Source organism: Salvelinus namaycush, chromosome 40 (assembly GCF_016432855.1).
Source record: "Salvelinus namaycush isolate Seneca chromosome 40, SaNama_1.0, whole genome shotgun sequence".
NCBI classification, from domain to species: domain Eukaryota; kingdom Metazoa; phylum Chordata; class Actinopteri; order Salmoniformes; family Salmonidae; genus Salvelinus; species Salvelinus namaycush.
This window is the reverse complement of record NC_052346.1, coordinates 5702627-5721600: the sequence shown is the minus strand read 5'-3', so window position 1 is coordinate 5721600 and position 18974 is coordinate 5702627. Positions and strand designations below refer to the sequence as shown.

General features: G+C 41.3%; 1 protein-coding gene across 1 annotated transcript in view; it reads right to left on the bottom strand.

The window, feature by feature from the left end:
• LOC120033295 (low-density lipoprotein receptor-related protein 1B-like) overlaps positions 1 to 18974 on the bottom strand; it is a 167461-nt gene that overhangs the window by 143338 nt on the left and 5149 nt on the right. The window contains exons 2-6 of the mRNA XM_038979571.1: positions 6554 to 6673; positions 5443 to 5571; positions 2976 to 3236; positions 2701 to 2863; positions 939 to 1161 (exon numbers count right to left, since the gene is read on the bottom strand). Coding sequence (XP_038835499.1) covers positions 939 to 1161; positions 2701 to 2863; positions 2976 to 3236; positions 5443 to 5571; positions 6554 to 6673 — 896 coding nt within the window. The remainder of the gene's footprint in view (positions 1 to 938; positions 1162 to 2700; positions 2864 to 2975; positions 3237 to 5442; positions 5572 to 6553; positions 6674 to 18974) is intronic.

Genomic DNA, 18974 nt, shown 5'->3' with positions numbered 1-18974 from the left:
GCTTCGTTCCCAGAACCAATTGGAAACCAAATGTGCTAGCTGGGCCTGATCCTCCACTCCAATCTAATCCATTGGAAAAGGCTGTGGCAAGGGGATACAGCAGCAGCAGGATTGTACAGTAGCATTGGTTGCGTCTCTTTCAACCCTATTCCCTCTCTCTGTAGAGCACCACTTTTGACCAGAATAGGATGCCATTTGGGACGTAACCACTGTCTCTATGTAAAAAGGAAGGGTCGGCCTCCCGGGTGGCGCAGTGGTCTAGGGCACTGCATCGCAGTGCTAACTGCGCCACCAGAGTCTCTGGGTTCGCGCCCAGGCTCTGTCGCAGCCGGCCGCGACCGGGAGGTCCGTGGGGCGACGCACAATTGGCATAGCGTCGTCCGGGTTAGGGAGGGTTTGGCCGGTAGGGATATCCTTGTCTCATCGCGCTCCAGCGACTCCTGTGGCGGGCCGGGCGCAGTGCGCGCTAACCAAGGGGGCCAGGTACACGGTGTTTCCTCCGACACATTGGTGCGGCTGGCTTCTGGGTTGGAGGCGCGCTGTGTTAAGAAGCAGTGCGGCTTGGTTGGGTTGTGCTTCGGAGGACGCATGGCTTTCGACCTTCGTCTCTCCCGAGCCCGTACGGGAGTTGTAGCGATGAGACAAGATAGTAATTACTAGCGATTGGATACCACGAAAATTGGGGAGAAAATGGGATAAAAAAAAAAAAAAAAAAAAAAAAAGGAGGGGTCAAAGAATGTCCACACTCAGCAGAGTATCTACTCCACTACTTAACAAAAGCTTATCTCATTTGGACTATCTTATTGAATCCTCACAAATGACCACTAAAGGGAGACCAACTGGCATGCCCTTTGATAAAATAGTATATGAAACAAAGAATGATTGAACATTGGAAATGGGAAGATCATAGAATAGCAGCTGTCACACGCTGTACTTACAGAGCTTTCATGGATAACTGTGTGCCGGTTGCACCCATTGTAATCCACCACTTGGATATAGTCCAGGGCAGCATCTGCCCAGTAGACCAGCTTTCTAACCAGGTCTAGAGTAACAGCGGTGGGCTTCTCTATTCTGTTCTCCACTATCCTGGTTCTGTTGGTTCCATCCATATTGCACTGTTCCAACTTGGCTGTACTCCCCAGATCCGTAAAGAACATTTTCCTGAAAAGCAAGTTGAATCCCAGGGTATAAAACAGTTTTTATAGAATCAAACCACAATTGAGAATCAATGTACAGTAGGCCTACAGTTTGGACTACGGATGGAAATTAGCTTTGTCGCTAACTCCGATACTTTAACATTATCATGTTGAACCTGAAACATTTGAATAATGTGCACTGTCCCATAAACAGTAGGGAAAAGGTGTTGTGGAGAAATCAATTGTGGAATCACAATAGAAACGGTTCCTCCTTGTAATTCCTATTTCACACGCCAGTCACATACAGAATTTATCACATGCAATGTTGTGCTGCAAATTGATGGTTTTCATTCAACCATATTTGAAAGCTCATTCGAACAGTTAAGTAGTGTTTTGTAATTAAATACATCAATGCCACCAATCAGAAAGCTATTCTAGGTGCAGTCAACCAAATGCAACACGCCAATGACTTATTTCAGCATCAAGGCTCTTTTCAACAATGAGCCTCAGAACAGAAGTATGACTGCATGTAGAGTTCACCTTCACCCTTCACTTGTTTTTGATAAGATCCAGTATGATTCATCTATTAAAAACGTATCAAACCTAAAATTACTCATTTGAAAAATGTAATTGATCTATGCAAAACAAATGTATCCGATCATATCAGACTGAGACAATATCGCTATACGCTTTCCATTCATTTCTACAATCCAACTCCATTTTAGCGGAACACCAAAACATTTTAAGTTAACTAAGTGAAATCCATTGAAAATACATGAAACTTTTAGATAGCACCCGTCTACATTCCCTTTGTCATCTGACAGATATCATAGGAGTAGAAGGGAGTCATTTTCCCCTGAAGGGAAAACTAATGTATTGCCGATGATATCGCATTAATAATTGAACACATTGGTCCTGGAATATTACCCCTCTCACTGATGTTGTCAAAGCAGCATTGTTTGCGTGTGAGTGCAGTGAGTGGCACAGGAAGATAACACAATCTCCTAACAGCAAATGACTGCTAAGGTGCAGGAGCCACTTAAATCCAAGTCAGGAATACCACAGGTTTGGAAGTCTAAGCCTTAAAATAGACTCTCTCAAACAGCATCATATTCCCTATACAGTGCACATTTTTTTACTGAGGCCCATAGGGCTCTGGTCAAAAGTAGTGCACTATATAGAGAACAGAGTGCCATTTGGGACGCAGTCATAGTTTCTTTATCAGCCGGAGGCGGCACTCAGTTTTGACAACTGGTACAGCTCTGCATCACATACAAATACAGGTCTGCTCAAATTGAGTTGTCAAATGTTGTGAGCTGAGTCTGTTTGATTTAAAGTTAAAAAAAATAATATATATAAAAAAATCTGTAGAATGTGAAAGTAAATATAGTGGTGTCTGTTGCTGCTTTTAGAAAATGAAAATATATCATATGGTTCCACTACAATGAACCTTAAATCAAACAGAAACAATGTGTTGGTGCCGGTACAACAGCTGATGGCAAGCTGAGGCATATTTAGACGGAAAAACCTTGCATAAAATGCATTTCTCAATTTCTCAACTTACCCCATCAATGAGTCTAGAGCAATTCCACCAGGGTTTTGAAGATCGAGACCGACTATTGTGACACATGCGTCGTCTTGTTCATTGCAGACATATATTCTTTCACTTACTCTATCCACAAAGTAAATGTTTTTTGTGAGCCAGTCAATGGCAAAATGTTCCACATCTACAACCAAATGGAAAAAAGTACATTGTGACTAGAGCAAACTTTTTTGTTAGAGCAGCAACATCCAAACCCTTATGATAGATATTTCTACATAAGTTGGAACGAAACTTACTCTCTAGATTCTCTCCTATCCTTACTCTTCGCATCTGTGAAAAGCCTTTTAACTTTGTCATGGTGGCACACCAAAGCTGACCGTTGGAGTTTGTAAATGAGATCCAACATAATGATTCCTCCTTGTAATAGAAATCCAACGTGTGAATCGTCTGATTAGTAGCCAAGGGCTTTAGGTTGGGTATAGACGACCCATTGAGGTGTGTGACTGTGATGTGTTCTGTACTCGCAATCAGCAATACAGGTGGTCTGTCCCCAGGATCTGAGAGAGAGAGAGAGAGACTGAAATTAGTATCCATCCATACATTCTTAAAGGATACTTACAATCCAACAACAGAAACTTCCAAACAGAGCATCTGAATGAGGTTATAATAAACACTTGTTTGCTGCTAATGACCCATCAGGCAAACATTCATTTGTTTCCAAAAATCTCTGATTAATTCTCTATAACAAGTTGATATAGACAAGCTTTTACAGTTGTCTATGTAGCTTTGACCATTACAGTGCAAGTAGCATGTTAAAATGGTAGTATTCCACTATTCAACTAGTTTGAGACATTGAATTTACTGCCACTTTCACAATTACTGCTAATGTCCAGTCACTGTTTAGGTTCCATTATTTATGGACTACTTCAAAGGGGAAAGCCAACTACTGTAGATCTATTTCTAAGGGATAGCCCACTACTGTAGATCTCTTTCTAAGGGATAGCCCACTACTGTAGATCTCTTTCTAAGGGATAGCCCACTACTGTAGATCTCTTTCTAAGGGATAGCCCACGACTGTAGATCTCTTTCTAAGGGATAGCCCACGACTGTAGATCTCTTTCTAAGGGATAGCCCACTACTGTAGATCTCTTTCTAAGGGATAGCCCACTACTGTAGATCTCTTTCTAAGGGATAGCCCACGACTGTAGATCTCTTTCTAAGGAATAGCCCACGACTGTAGATCTCTTTCTAAGGGATAGCCCACTACTGTAGATCTCTTTCTAAGGGATAGCCCACTACTGTAGATCTCTTTCTAAGGGATAGCCCACTACTGTAGATCTCTTTCTAAGGGATAGCCCACGACTGTAGATCTCTTTCTAAGGGATAGCCCACGACTGTAGATCTCTTTCTAAGGAATAGCCCACGACTGTAGATCTCTTTCTAAGGGATAGCCCACTACTGTAGATCTCTTTCTAAGGGATAGCCCACGACTGTAGATCTCTTTCTAAGGGATAGCCCACTACTGTAGATCTCTTTCTAAGGGATAGCCCACTACTGTAGATCTCTTTCTAAGGGATAGCCCACTACTGTAGATCTCTTTCTAAGGAATAGCCCACTACTGTAGATCTCTTTCTAAGGGATAGCCCACTACTGTAGATCTCTTTCTAAGGAATAGCCCACTACTGTAGATCTCTTTCTAAGGGATAGCCCACTACTGTAGATCTCTTTCTAAGGGATAGCCCACTACTGTAGATCTCTTTCTAAGGGATAGCTCACTACTGTATATCCAGCAGGAAAGTAAACAAAGGATTGTCACCGGGTGTTTTACAACTGTTATTGACCTAGGAGACATATGGGTGCTGAAAGCATGGGAAATGTAAGGAGGTGTGTGTGTGTGTGTGTGTGTGTGTGTGTGTGTGTGTGTGTGAGTGTGTGTGAGCGTGAGTGTGAGTGTGCGTGGCCTGGACTTCTATTCACCCATGAAGAGTGTGATTTACCAGTCAAAGGAAAGTTTAGCTCACACGGTACTTGAGTAATGGAAGTAATGCTAGTCATAAATCAGGGTTCCCTCTCTTGCTAAATCCTTTCCTTTAATGGTTATGTCTTAAAGGGACACTTCAGGATTTTGGAAATGAAGCCCTTTATCTTCTTCCCCAGTCAGATGAACTCGTGGATACCATTTTTAATGTCTCTGCGTGCAGTTTGAAATAAGCAACTAACTAACAATAACACAATTGCAAACTAGCATTAGCGCAATGCCTGCAAGTCTATTGTAAGTGCTAGCATGCTATCAGATGCTATAGACATCCAGTCATTCCGCTAACACCAGTTAGCATTGGCTCACAAAACTTCCTCTAACTCCATTCATATGGATGTAGAGACATACAAACGGTATCCATGAGTTCATCTAACTCTGGGGAAGTAGATCAAGGGTTTCATTGTCAAAATCCTGAAGTCTCCCTTTAACACCCCTCTTGTATTATCTGCAACAATTGTAAAGTTACCTGATTGAATCATCAGATTATGTTGGCCCTAAGGGGCAACGTAACACAGAACAGCAAAGACATGTAGACATGAAATAGCTCAGGTCGTGTTACAGGTCGGCTATACATGTTCACCAGATGAGTCTCCAATATAAAGTTCAATTCATATTGATTAGATGGAAACCCTTGGTTTACTTCATGAAACAACACATTCTAGAGGTAAAACCTCTCCATCAAAGACATGCTGCATACTAAAGCCACGATACATAATTCATCCTACCGATCTTGACTTTGCAGGACCTTCTGTTGGGTTGTAGGATGTATCCATCTGTACAGCTACATCTATATGATCCAAAGGTGTTCATACAGGTCTGGCTACATGTATCATATAATGTGCAGTCGTCGTGATCTACAGTGAGAGGGCAAGAAATTGTTACAAACTAAGTGCAGTTCAAACATGACCTAAATACAGTGCATTCGGAAAGTATTCAGACCCCTTGACTTTTTCCACATTTTGTTACGTTACAGCCTTATTCTAAAATGGATTGAATTGTTTTTCCTCATTAATCTACTACACACAATACTCCATAATGACAAAGCAAAAACAGGATTTTAGAAATGTAAGAGGAAGAGTCTGGTGGTTCCAAACTGTTTCCATTTAAGAAATGCCCGAGGCCACTGTCTTCTTGGGGACCTTCAATGCTGGAGAAGTGTTTTTGGTACCGTTCCCCAGATCTGTGCCTCGACACAATCCTGTCTCGGAGCACTACGGACAATTCCTTCGACCTCATGGTTTGGTTTTTGCTCTGACATACACTGTCAACTGTGGGACCTTATACAGACAGGTTTGTGCCTTTCCAAATCATGTCCAATCAATTGAATTTACCACAGATGGACTCAAATCAAGTTGTAGAAACATCTCAAGGATGATTAATGGAACCAGGATGCACCTGAGCTCAATTTCGAGTCTCATAGCAAAGGGTCTGAATTCTTATGTAAATAAGGTATTTCTGTTTGTTTTTTTCTAAAACCTGTTTTCGCTTTGTCATGCGGTATTGTGTGTAGATTGATGAGGACATTTTTTTTATTTAATCCGTTTTTTAATAAGGCTGTAACGTAACAAAATGTGGAAAAAGGGAAGGGGTCTGAATACTTTCCGGTACATAAACCTGGTTTAATATGGCCCCAGAAAGACATCTCAAAAGTGTCACCTTCACACATACAGAGTACAATATATGTGTGTCCATTTATCAGTTATTTCAGAATGATCCAAATATGACTTACTGTGTTGTCGAACATAAAAGCGCTACCATTCTTTTTTTGTCATCAGTTTGTTAATATCCGCCACTCATCCCTTTGATTTAGATGAATTGTTGGCTGTCGGTCCTTACCTCTACAGGCTCGACCATCCTGTTCCACCTCAAAGCCGTCTGCACAGAAGCAGAACGTCATGTTTCTCATTATGACACAGCCGTACTGACACAACAACTCTTGGCACTTTGGCTGGAGTTCTGGAAGACAAAGTTAAAAAAACATTGTTGTGTGTAGGTGGTTGACATTGCCATGGAAATAGCAATAACAGGTGGTATGTCATGTTAATACGTCACTAATGTCTCTGGGCTTTCAGACTTGAAGTTTCTAAGTTGAAATGTCATTTCCTTTCTTACTGCCAGCAGAAGGGGACGAGGTGTGAAAGATTTGAACCCCCCGAAAGAGGGCATAGAAACCCTTTTTAAATAAATTATTCCGATCTCTTTGTTAGCTGTTTATCATTTGGTGTGCATGATTTATTTCACAGCGATTTCAGAAAGTGAATTGCTGTTTAAAAGCTGCTTATGTTGATACATTTCTCCGAATTAGACGCCACTTCAAGGTTGCTGTCAACAGGAAATCAGTTAAGTAGAAATGTAAGGTCCATTGTATGTAATTAATTACTTCCTCCAACAGCAATAACTGCTCATAATCACATGCATCAGTCAAAGAGCTGTCCAAGGCTACATCCCAAATGGCACCCTAATACCCTATTCCCTATATACTGTATTGCACTAATTTTGACCAGAGCCCTGGTCAAAAGTAGTGCACTATATAGGGAATAGGGTGCCATTTGGGACACACCAGGGGCTTCCTGCTGTTCTGTCAGCATCTCTCTACACCTACCTTGTATTTATTGTTTCACAAATTGGTGGTAAAATTTAAGTGATTTATATTCTTGCACAACATGTACCACTGCCACAAATTGCAATGACTTCAATACCCAAAAAATAATTCAAAAGCGTTTATTTCCTCATAAACCTGTCAGTGGCTAACCTTGGGAGTGTGAAGCAGAGTTATATCTATTTATGTCAAGCAGGCAAGAACGCTAGAGTCATCAGACACAGCGTTTATAAATCAATTACTGTCAGTGAACTTCACTTGAATTTACATGCATTCACTTTGATACAAGTCTCACCTTTCTGTACTGAAACATTTCCAGGCCAGCTCCATCCCATCTCCCACTGATTACAAACAGCTTCTTCATTCTCCCATGATTCCTCACCATGTGGGGGACCTCACCACCACTAGGGAGTCGACCAAAACTCATAATGACTTTTCCTTCTATGAAAAGTAATATGGCTGTTCTGGTGGTGTATGAGTAATATGGCTGTCCCCCAATTCCCATCGTCTGTACTCCCCACAGAGATGGTGATGGTCCCCCACATGGATGGACATGGATGTGGGTAAGGGCTCCACTGCTGTGAGGAATTGTATGGAGGCTTGTGTAGACTGGGGAGCTTTTGCTCAGAGTGTTGTTGTAAAGCACATCTGTAAACAGCCCATCCAACTACCTCATCCCCATACTGTATTTATTTATTTATCTTGCTCCTTTGCACCCCAGTATCTCTACTTGCACATTCATCTTCTGCACATCTACCATTCCAGTGTCTTCTGCACATCTACCATTCCAGTGTCTTCTGCACATCTACCATTCCAATCTTCTCCACATCTACCATTTCTTCACCACCATGGCCTATTTATTGCCTTACCTCCCTTATCTTCCCTCATTTGCACTCACTGTATATGGACTTTTCTTTTTTGTTTATTCCATGTGTAACTCTGTGTTGTTGTATGTGTCGAACTGCTGTGCTTTATCTTGGCCAGGTCACAGTTGTAAATGAGAACTTGTTCTTAACTAGCCTACCTGGTTAAATAAAGGTGAACTAAAAAAATAAATGAAAAAAAGGTACAGAGGTTTATAGTGACCCTCTCCTAGTGGTGAGATGGATCACCTCAGGGGGCCAGCGTCCTAGACCTCAGCCCCACAGCAGCCCCATCAACCCCAGGCAGATCCGACAGCTCTATATCTTGTTTACTGATTCCCATAGCAAACACCTGTGTCTGGTCCTGTGTCTGGTCTCTGGTTAGTGGAGCACGACGATGGCGGAATCACCTTGAGGATTCACTGTGTGAGTTATGCGGCTGTAAATTTACCACAGCGCCATGGCAGCGGAGCACTGTCAGGTGTCTTGTTTAATGGCCTGTTTCACAGCCAAACTACATTACCGGGAATCAGAGAGGCAAATAATGCCTAGCGTTACTTAACTTTTCACTATATTTTCACTTAAGATTAATTTCAACATTTTTTACAGAACATAATCTGTAAATCTAAACTAGTCAAGATGTTTTGTATATTTTGGATAGAATGCCAACACACCACTATGGCTTCCGGTTTAGCATGTGAATGGACAAGAAGCTCGTGGACGAGGCTCTTACGCATTAGTTCATTTTGCCAAATTTGTACTTTGCATTCCACTTTCTTACATATCATATTTGATTGGTGAGTTCGTGAGTGAACTTTTTGATTGAAACGTCACACGACCTGAGGAGCAGAAGACCTGTAAACTAACGTTTCAACCGCGATGGCAAACGTGAATGGTAATGGCGCCGACTCAAGTCCAACCGTTATAGAGCCTCATGCGGTCACACTCCCCAGAGATCTTCAGAACCTCTGTACGTTTCTGGTCTCGGAAATTACATTGCCACTCAGCAGAGCTTTCCTTTGTTTAGTGTTTTCTTTTTTTCCCTAGCCTCTTACTGAAGGACTTTTAACCACTTTATTACGCCCTATTGATCATTCGTACATGTACAGACACTCTTTTTTGTAACAGGGTAACAAACTGTGGGACACTTATTTGGCCATCCTTAAGACACATTGTACGTGTTGCACTGATTGAAGACTCCCTGTGACAGGACAGTTCCGTTTCACTGTTATGGGGTCTTTGTTTTGGTTATCTGTTGACCTACTTTACCGCTTTGTGAATGCCTTTTCAAATGTATTTCACTACTGGTGCTATGGGGCCTCTCCGCGTTAGGAGAGGAAGGTTTTCTGTTTATATGCACCGAAGCTGGGGAAGGAGAGTTTGGGTTTGGGTGGGAGTGGAGGGGGAATGACCTTTTTTGGTCCTATTTTTGTATTTTTTTGTGTTTGGATTTTATCTTTGTTTTTTTCATCAGTTTTCTCTGTTATCTTTGCAAATGCTTGGTCTGTTTTCCCACCTTTTTCATTTCAATATTTTAGATGGCTAACAACGCGAATAATAGTAATATGGGAATAGGTAGTCCTAATCCTATAAAGTTGTTATCTTGGAATAAAGCTTGAATTTACAATCTGAATTCAATCCCTTGTCCACTACAGACGCAGAACGGTTACTATTGCTAGTGGAACCTACTATGAACATGGCGACTGGGCAAGTCGTCTGCTCACACACCAATTGAAATGCAGAGCTGCTACCTGTCTGATTCCCCAAATTAAAGATTCCTCTCATAGCTTGATTTCTGACCCTACAGGGATCAATGACACCTTCAAATCTTTCTATTCCTCCCTGTATACGTCTGAATTTCCATCAGATACTGCCAATATGGCAACATTTTTGGGTGAACTGGAGACTCCCACAGTTGAGGCTGAAACTGCAGATGACCTTGATTCCCCTCTCAGCCTTGAAGAAGTTATTCAGTCTATCAAGTCAATGCAGAGCAGCAAAGCTCAAAGGCCTGATGGGTTTCCAACTGAGTTCTTTAAGAAATGCTATACCAAGTTAGCCCCTTTACTTGTATCTATGTATAATGAATCACTTGAATGTGGCTCTTTGCCACCTACCCTAACACATGCTTCTCCTTAAGAAGGGGAAAGACCCCACTTCCTGTTCTTCAATTAGGCCCCTAAGTCTTCTTAATGTAGATGTAAAGGTGCTGGCGAAGGTGATAGCGAGGCGTCTGGAAGTAGTTTTACCAAGACTCATATCACAGGAACAAACCGGCTTTATAAAGGGCAGATATTCATGTTTTAACATTCGGATGCTGTTTAACATTATTTATTCTAAACAATTCTCCAACTCCCCTGAGGTGGTAATCTCCCTAGACGCAGAGAAGGTTCGACAGAACTGAATGGGAGAACTGAAAAATTCGACAGAACTGAATGGGAGTACCTATTCGCTGTTCTTAAAAAATTTGGATTTGAGGACAGATTTTTGCTCATGAATCCGTCTCTTGTATACCTCTCCCCAGGTCAGTGCCTGTACCAATGACACCCATTCTGATTATTTTGCCCTGGAACGTGGGACATGCCAAGGCTGCCCACTGTCCCCTTTATTATTTGCCATCGCCATTGAGCCCTTTTCAGTAGCTTTACGGGCATCCTCCTCTTTCCAGGGTGTAGCACGGGAATTAGTTGAACATAGGTCATCATTATATGCAGATGATTTGATACTCTATGTAAACAACGCTGTAACCTGTTTACCTTCTATCCTTTCTATTCTGGAGAACTTTGGCTCCTTCTCCGGTTACAAGCTGAATCTCCAGAAAAGTGAGTGCTTCCCAGTCAATCCAGAAGCGCAACAGCTCCAGCAGACAGACTTGCCCTTTCAACTTAGCCGCTCTGGTTTCAAATACCTTGGAGTGAACGTAACTCGTTCATTACATGCTCAAACTTTGCTCCCCTTCTTGCGCAAATGAAAACTGATTTTCAGAGATGGGGTATCACTTATAGGAAGGATTAATGCTGTAAAAATGAACAGTTCACCCAAACTCCTTTATCTATTTCAATCTATCCCGTTGTTTTTACCAACGGTTTTTTTAAGTCAATCAATCAGGCTGTTACCACGTTTATCTGGGGAGGAAAGGTACCCAGTCAGTAGATCTTTACTTCAGAGATGCAAGTTTAGTGGAGGGATGACACTACCCAATTTTGTATACTGTTACTGGGCAGCCAACTTTCAGAAATTGCCATTCTGGTTACATGCTCCAGATACCCCATGGTGCCACCTAGAGGCACATTCTTGTATTTCTGCTTCTCTTCCTGCTTTACTCTGCTCTTCTCTCCCAACATACCCCTCTCGCTATACTCACAATCCTGTAGTGCTTTCCACACTTAAGATTTGGTACCAGTTTTGATGGCATTTTAAATTCTCCTCTGCATCTACTATGGGTCCTATTGACAAGAATCACTTATTCCCCGCTTCCCTAATAGATAATGCTTTCTCTCACTGGACAAGGAAAGGTATTATGTCCTTCCAAGACTTTTCTAGTATTTTTTCTAGTTTTCCCAACCTGGCCTCTAAATACTCTTTGCCTCCATCTCACTTTTTCCGTTACCTTCCAATTAGGCATTGTGTCTCCTCCCAATTTTCTGGCTTCCCTGCTCCACCCCCTTGCCAACCCTGGGATGGCATATTGACTCTATTACCTCGATAGAAAGCAATCATTTCTCAGATATATCTGCGTATTTTGTCATTGGACAAACCCTCCACCAACAAAACTAAATCTGCTTGTCAACGGGAAATGGGTGTTGAATTTACACAGGAGTGGTGGGATGAGGCGATTGATAGAGTCTTGGTGGTTCCAAACAATTTAAAGTTTTACATAGAGTTTATTTTTCCAAATCCAGATTGTCTGAAATATATCCAAATGTAAATGATGAGTGTGATAGATGGCATGTCTCACCATGTGACCTTAGTCACATGTGCACTCAATGCTCCAAACTACAAGATTACTGGGATTCTATTTTTATAACTTTATCTGAGGTGCTTGAAATGAACCTGCAGCCATGTCCCTTGATAGCTGTTTTTGGTATTGCATAAGACTTGTTCTCCTTGGACCCCAAACATGCCAATGTTGTTGCTTTTACATCCGTATTAACTCAACGTAGAATTATTCTCCAGTGGAAGTCTGCTCAGCCCTCCTCTACTTCCCAATGGATCAACGATGTAATGTTCCTCCTAAAACTTGAGAAAATGTATTATTCCCTTAGGGGTTCCAATAATACATTTGTTAGAAAATGGCAACCATTTATATCATACTTTAATGGCTTGCAGAGGCTCCCCTCTGATGAGATGCTTTAAGGTTTCCCAGTAGGTATTACCAGTACTCATTACATAATAGGTACAGTCATCAATATAATACTATCCAGTCCAAGCACGTTTGTCTAAGGTTTACTGATCATTTATTTATTTATGTTTTTGTATTTGGAATCTGTATTGAGTTGTTTGTATATTTTTCCCCCCTGTATTCTTGATTGTTTATTTGTTGTGATATCTCTGTAGAATTTTTGTTTTCTAGGACCGAAATGAGGGAGGGCGTGGGGTGGGTTGGCTATATGGGGTGATCAGGGTGGGTGGTTGGGAGAGGGTTGGGGGCAGGTGGTTGAGAGTGAAGGAATTGATGTGGGTGGAAGGGGTAGGGCGGAGATGTAGGGAAGGGAAGGGACTAGGGGGGTTGGGTGGATGTGTTGTGTGGAGGAAGGGAGGGAAGGAGGGGGGTCGGAATATGGTCAAATCTTTGCACTTACATTGATGTACAGTGGGGCAAAAAAGTATTTAGTCAGCCACCAATTGTGCAAGTTCTCCCACTTAAAAAGATGAGAGAGGCATGTAATTTTCATCATAGGTACACTTCAACTATGACAGACAAAATGAGAAAAAAAAATCCAGAAAATCACATTGTAGGATTTTTAATGAATTTATTTGCAAATTATGGTGGAAAATAAGTATTTGGTCACCTACAAACAAGCAAGATTTCTTGCTCTCACAGACCTGTAACTTCTTCTTTAAGAGGCTCCTCTGTCCTCCACTCGTTACCTGTATTAATGGCACCTGTTTGAACTTGTTATCAGTATAAAAGACACCCGTCCACAACCTCAAACAGTCACACTCCAAACTCCACTATGGCCAAGACCAAAGAGCTGTCAAAGGACACCAGAAACAAAATTGTAGACCTGCACCCGGCTGGGAAGACTGAATCTGCAATAGGTAAGCAGCTTGGTTTGAAGAAATCAACTGTGGGAGCAATTATTAGGAAATGGAAGACATACAAGACCACTGATAATCTCCCTCGATCTGGGGCTCCACGCAAGATCTCACCCCGTGGGGTCAAAATGATCACAAGAACGGTGAGCAAAAATCCCAGAACCACACGGGGGGACCTAGTGAATGACCTGCAGAGAGCTGGGACCAAAGTAACAAAGCCTACCATCAGTAACACACTACGCCGCCAGGGACTCAAATCCTGCAGTGCCAGACGTGTCCCCCTGCTTAAGCCAGTACATGTCCAGGCCCGTCTGAAGTTTGCTAGAGAGCATTTGGATGATCCAGAAGAAGATTGGGAGAATGTCATATGGTCAGATGAAACCAAAATATAACTTTTTGGTAAAAACTCAACTCGTCGTGTTTGGAGGACAAAGAATGCTGAGTTGCATCCAAAGAACACCATACCTACTGTGAAGCATGGGGGTGGAAACATCATGCTTTGGGGCTGTTTTTCTGCAAAGGGACCAGGACGACTGATCCGTGTAAAGGACAGAATGAATGGGGCCATGTATCGTGAGATTTTGAGTGAAAACCTCCTTCCATCAGCAAGGGCATTGAAGATGAAACGTTGCTGGGTCTTTCAGCATGACAATGATCCCAAACACACCGCCCGGGCAACGAAGGAGTGGCTTCGTAAGAAGCATTTCAAGGTCCTGGAGTGGCCTAGCCAGTCTCCAGATCTCAACCCCATAGAAAATCTTTGGAGGGAGTTGAAAGTCCGTGTTGCCCAGCAACAGCCCCAAAACATCACTGCTCTAGAGGAGATCTGCATGGAGGAATGGGCCAAAATACCAGCAACAGTGTGTGAAAACCTTGTGAAGACTTACAGAAAACGTTTGACCTCTGTCATTGCCAACAAAGGGTATATAACAAAGTATTGAGAAACTTTTGTTATTGACCAAATACTTATTTTCCACCATAATTTGCAAATAAATTCATTAAAAATCCTACAATGTGATTTTCTGGATTTTTGTTTCTCATTTTGTCTGTCATAGTTGAAGTGTACCTATGATGAATATTACAGGCCTCTCTCATCTTTTTAAGTGGGAGAACTTGCACAATTGGTGGCTGACTAAATACTTTTTTGCCCCACTGTACATTTTGTAAAACTTAAATAACTTTAAAAAAAAAACACACACATCACAACTATCTAAACTAACATTAGGGTGATGAGATATTCCCAGTGCAATGTAATGTCTCATGTTTCCATGGAAATGTGCGTTGCATCTCTCCCGCTTTGCCTCTCATTGGGAGTGCATGGCTGTACTCTTGAGTAAAACCTCTTAACTCCCTCACTGATCTCTTATGATTAGTAGCTAATGTCCCATCTGCTATTGTCATCCTCAGACCATAAATAAGCCACTCATGCCAACAGAAACGACCCAAGATGAGGAGCTGAGTGGAGCTAATGCACTTTTGTATCCAACCACAGTGTTTGTACAGTATGCTCTTTTTAGAGACTGTTTAGGGCCCATAGACTTAAGGAGTAACTTAAACACAATGCATCCTCATCCCTTTACAGAAGTTACAATATGGATTATTGGACCATTATTCACAGATAATTGGTCAATCTGGATGTATTTGCAATAACGTCTTCTGCTCTAACGATACAGCATAAAGCAGTAAACAAACTTCTCTACTTGTCATCGTCTACTTGTCATGCCTGAACAAAATAGATGTAGATATTTTCCTTCGGCTCACTTCTCTACACGACAGGATCCATTAAGTGCTCTATCTGTAGAGCTGACTCTTTAAGTTGGCAGTTTATTCTATGTCTTTTTATAAAATGCCGGTTTATTCTGTCTTTGTACATTCCTATTCTTAACTCTTTTCTGTGAATGCAGTATTTATTCAACTGCTTTGTATTCATCAGAGGAGAAACAGGGAAAAGTGGGCAGAGCCGAATACTGTAGTTGATTATTTCCACTGGGAGATGAAAGAGTTCACAGTGAGGCTTTTCATAAATCTCTTTTCTGCAACACCTGCAACGGTTTTGTTGTTGTTGTTGTTGTTGTGTTTTAAGTGTTTCACAGAACAAGTAAGACATATGGCAACCTTCGAGGTTAAGTTGTAAAATGTTGTATACTTTGTAGGCTTTGTACAACAGCCATAGCTGTTTATGAAACATGTATCATAGCTTCCTGCAATTACGGCATCATTCTGCTTAACAAAGTCACGCGAAAGACGTTTCCTTGAAAGAAGTAGACTAGTCCTAAAAATAGTCCTCAGTATCATGAATATGGTAATGTGATTGCAGTGTCATAGCACATGATGAATCATTCAAACGATCAAAGATGCCGTTCAGGTTTGAAGAACAGTCTTTTACACTAAGGTTGATTGAGGACTCTTTAGCCTTGTTCACACTGCAGGCCTTAATGCTCAAATCCGTTTTGTTTTTTAAATCAGTTTTGGAATACTGACTGTCCAAACAGCAAGTTACAAGTAACCAAATCAGATTTGTGTGTGTTCAGACAGCAGTTATTTGCTGACTTGTCTTAGAAAATACGGGTGTGTGAACACTGGTGTAAGCTGATTGGTGGTGGAGCTTGCGCTTCCTATCACTCAGAAGTTATGTAGTAAGCGAAGGTGACAACAATGGCTGCCACGGACGTTTCCAAGTTACTTTGAATGTTCAACATCATAGTGTAAGAACACATTTCAAGCCTCAAAGGATAAAATTATCCAACTTTCAAAACAAGTCCTTTTTGGCTAGCCACAGCAGTCAACTAGCTAGCTAGGTAGCTGTTTAACTTTCTAGCACTTTCACTAATGTGTTTGTAAACAATAAACTAGCTAGATAGCTAACACATGTACTTTTCAAACTGTCAACAGAACTAGAAAGCAACAAGATATGCCAAATAACAATAAAAAAAACACTTGAGGGCAGATAAATCAGATTCAAATCTGATTAGGAATCAGATATGTATCTGATTTCAAACCACCTATGAAGGTGTTTTGAAATATCCAATGTGTCTTGAAATATCCAATTCCATGTGCTTTTTGGCTGTTCAGAATGCAGGATTGGATTTGAATCACTTAAGCTGCCTGTATAAATTGGTGCTATATACTGTATATATATATATACAGTATATAGCACCAATTTATATATATATGTATATACAGTTGAAGTCGGAAGTTTACATACACTTAGGCTGGATTCATTAAAACTCTTTTTACAACCAATCCACAAATTTCTTGTTAACAAACTGTAGTTTTGGCAAGTCGGTTAGGACATTTTTCCAACGAATGTTAGCAGACAGATTATTTCACTTATAAGTCACTGTATCACAATTCCAGTGGGTCAGAAGTTTACATACACTAAGTTGACTGTCCCTTTAAACAGCTTGGGAAATTCCAGAAAATGATGTCATGGCTTTAGTAGCTTCTGATAGGCTAATTGACATAATTTGAGTCAATTGGAGTTGTACCTGTGGATGTATTTCAAGGCCTACCTTCAAACTGAGTGCCTCTTTGCTTGACATCATGGGAAAATCAAAAGAAATCAGCCAAGACCTCAGAAAAAAAATGTGGACCTCCACAAGTCTGGTTCATCCTTGGGAGCAATTTCCAAATGCCTGAAGGTACCACGTTCATCTGTACAAACAATAGTATGCAAGTATGAACACCATAGGACCACGCAACCGTCATACCGCTCAGGAAAGAGACACGTTCTGTCTCCTAGAGATGAATATACTTTGGTGTGAAAAGTGCAATCAATCCCAGAACAACCGCAAAGGACCTTGTGAAGATGCTGGAGGAAACAGGTATAAAAGTATCTATATCCACAGTAAAATGAGTTCTATATCAACGTAACCTGAAAGGCTGCTCAGCAAGGAAGAAGCCACTGCTCCAAAACCGCCATAAAAAAGCCAGACTACGATTTGCAACTGCACATGGGGACAAAGATTGTACTTTCTGGAGAAATGTCCTCTGGTCTGATGAAACAAAAATAGAACTGTTTGGCCATAATGACAATCATTATGTTCTGAGGAGAAAGGGGGACGCTTGCAAGCCGAAGAACACCATCCCAACCATGTTGTGCAGGAGGGACTGGTGCACTTCACAAAATAGATGGCACATGAGGAAAATAAAATAATGTGGATATATTGAAGCAACATCTCAAGACATCAGTCAGGAAGTTAAAGCTTGGTCGCAAATGGGTCTTCCAAATGGACAATGACCCCAAGCGTACTTCCAAAGTTGTGGCAAAATGGCTCAATGACAACAAAGTCAAGGTATTGGAGTGGCCATCACAAAGCCCTGACCTCAATCCTATTGAAAATCCTATAGAAAACCTGACTCAGTTACAGCAGCTCTGTCTGGAGGAATGGGACAAAATTCACCCAACATATTGTGGGAAGCTTCTGGAAGGCTACCCGAAACGTTTGACCCAAGTTAAACAATTTAACCTCTTGGCAATAGGGGGTGCTATTTGCACTTTGTAATAATTTCGTTCCCAAATTAAACTGCCTCGTACTCAATTCTTGCTCGTACAATATGCATATTATTATTACTATTGGATAGAAAACACTCTCTAGTTTCTAAAACCGTTTGAATTATTTCTCTGAGTGAAACAGAACTCATTCTGCAGCACATTTCCTGTCAGGAAGTGAGATTTCTGAAATCGAGGTCCCTGTTCTAGGGTCAGTTTATAAGTCCCCATGTAAGCTATGGGGCTACATGCACTGCATACGCCTTCCTCTAGATGTCAGTAAGCGGTGAGAATTTGAATGGAGTGGATTGCACCATCTGGGGCCCTATATAAGACCGTGGAACGGAAGTACCGTTCTTTTCAACGGGGCGCCTGGCGCAAGAGGGACATCACAATGGCGTCCTGCAAAGCTTTCGTTTTAGCAGTTCTATATCTCCGGTCATGTTTTTATTCGTTATAGTTGTTAAAGACATCATAAGGTAGTTAATTTAAACCGACTTATAGCAGTTTATATCAGTTTATTGCGATTTTCTGGGATTTCTTTGTGACGCGCTATCAGGAGTTGGACACCTTTCCGGCACATAGCTAGCGTTAGCTGCAATTTCTACAGGAGAAGGGGACATCTTTCAACCAAAAGACGATTGTTCTGGAGAAAGGACACCTTGCCCAAGATTCTGATGGAAGCTCAGCAAATAGTAAGCAGTCTTTATGCTGTTAATTCGTATTTATGTTGACAAATGTCAAATAATAATTCCGCCATGAATTTCGGTGCGGTCTCGCTTTAGCGCACGCTGTATTGCGCAGTAACGTTAATTTTTAAAATCTGCGATTGCATTAAGAATTGCATTAAGAACGATTGCATTAAGAATTGCATTAAGAACTAATTTATCTTTCATTTGCTGTCCAATCTGTATTTTTTAGTCAAGTTTATGATTACTTATCGATTAGAATAGGTGCCTTTCCCAAGATTTCTCCTGACATTTTCTTTGCAGCTTGGCTACTTTTCTCATTGTATAACCACGATTTGTGCCGCTAAATATGCAC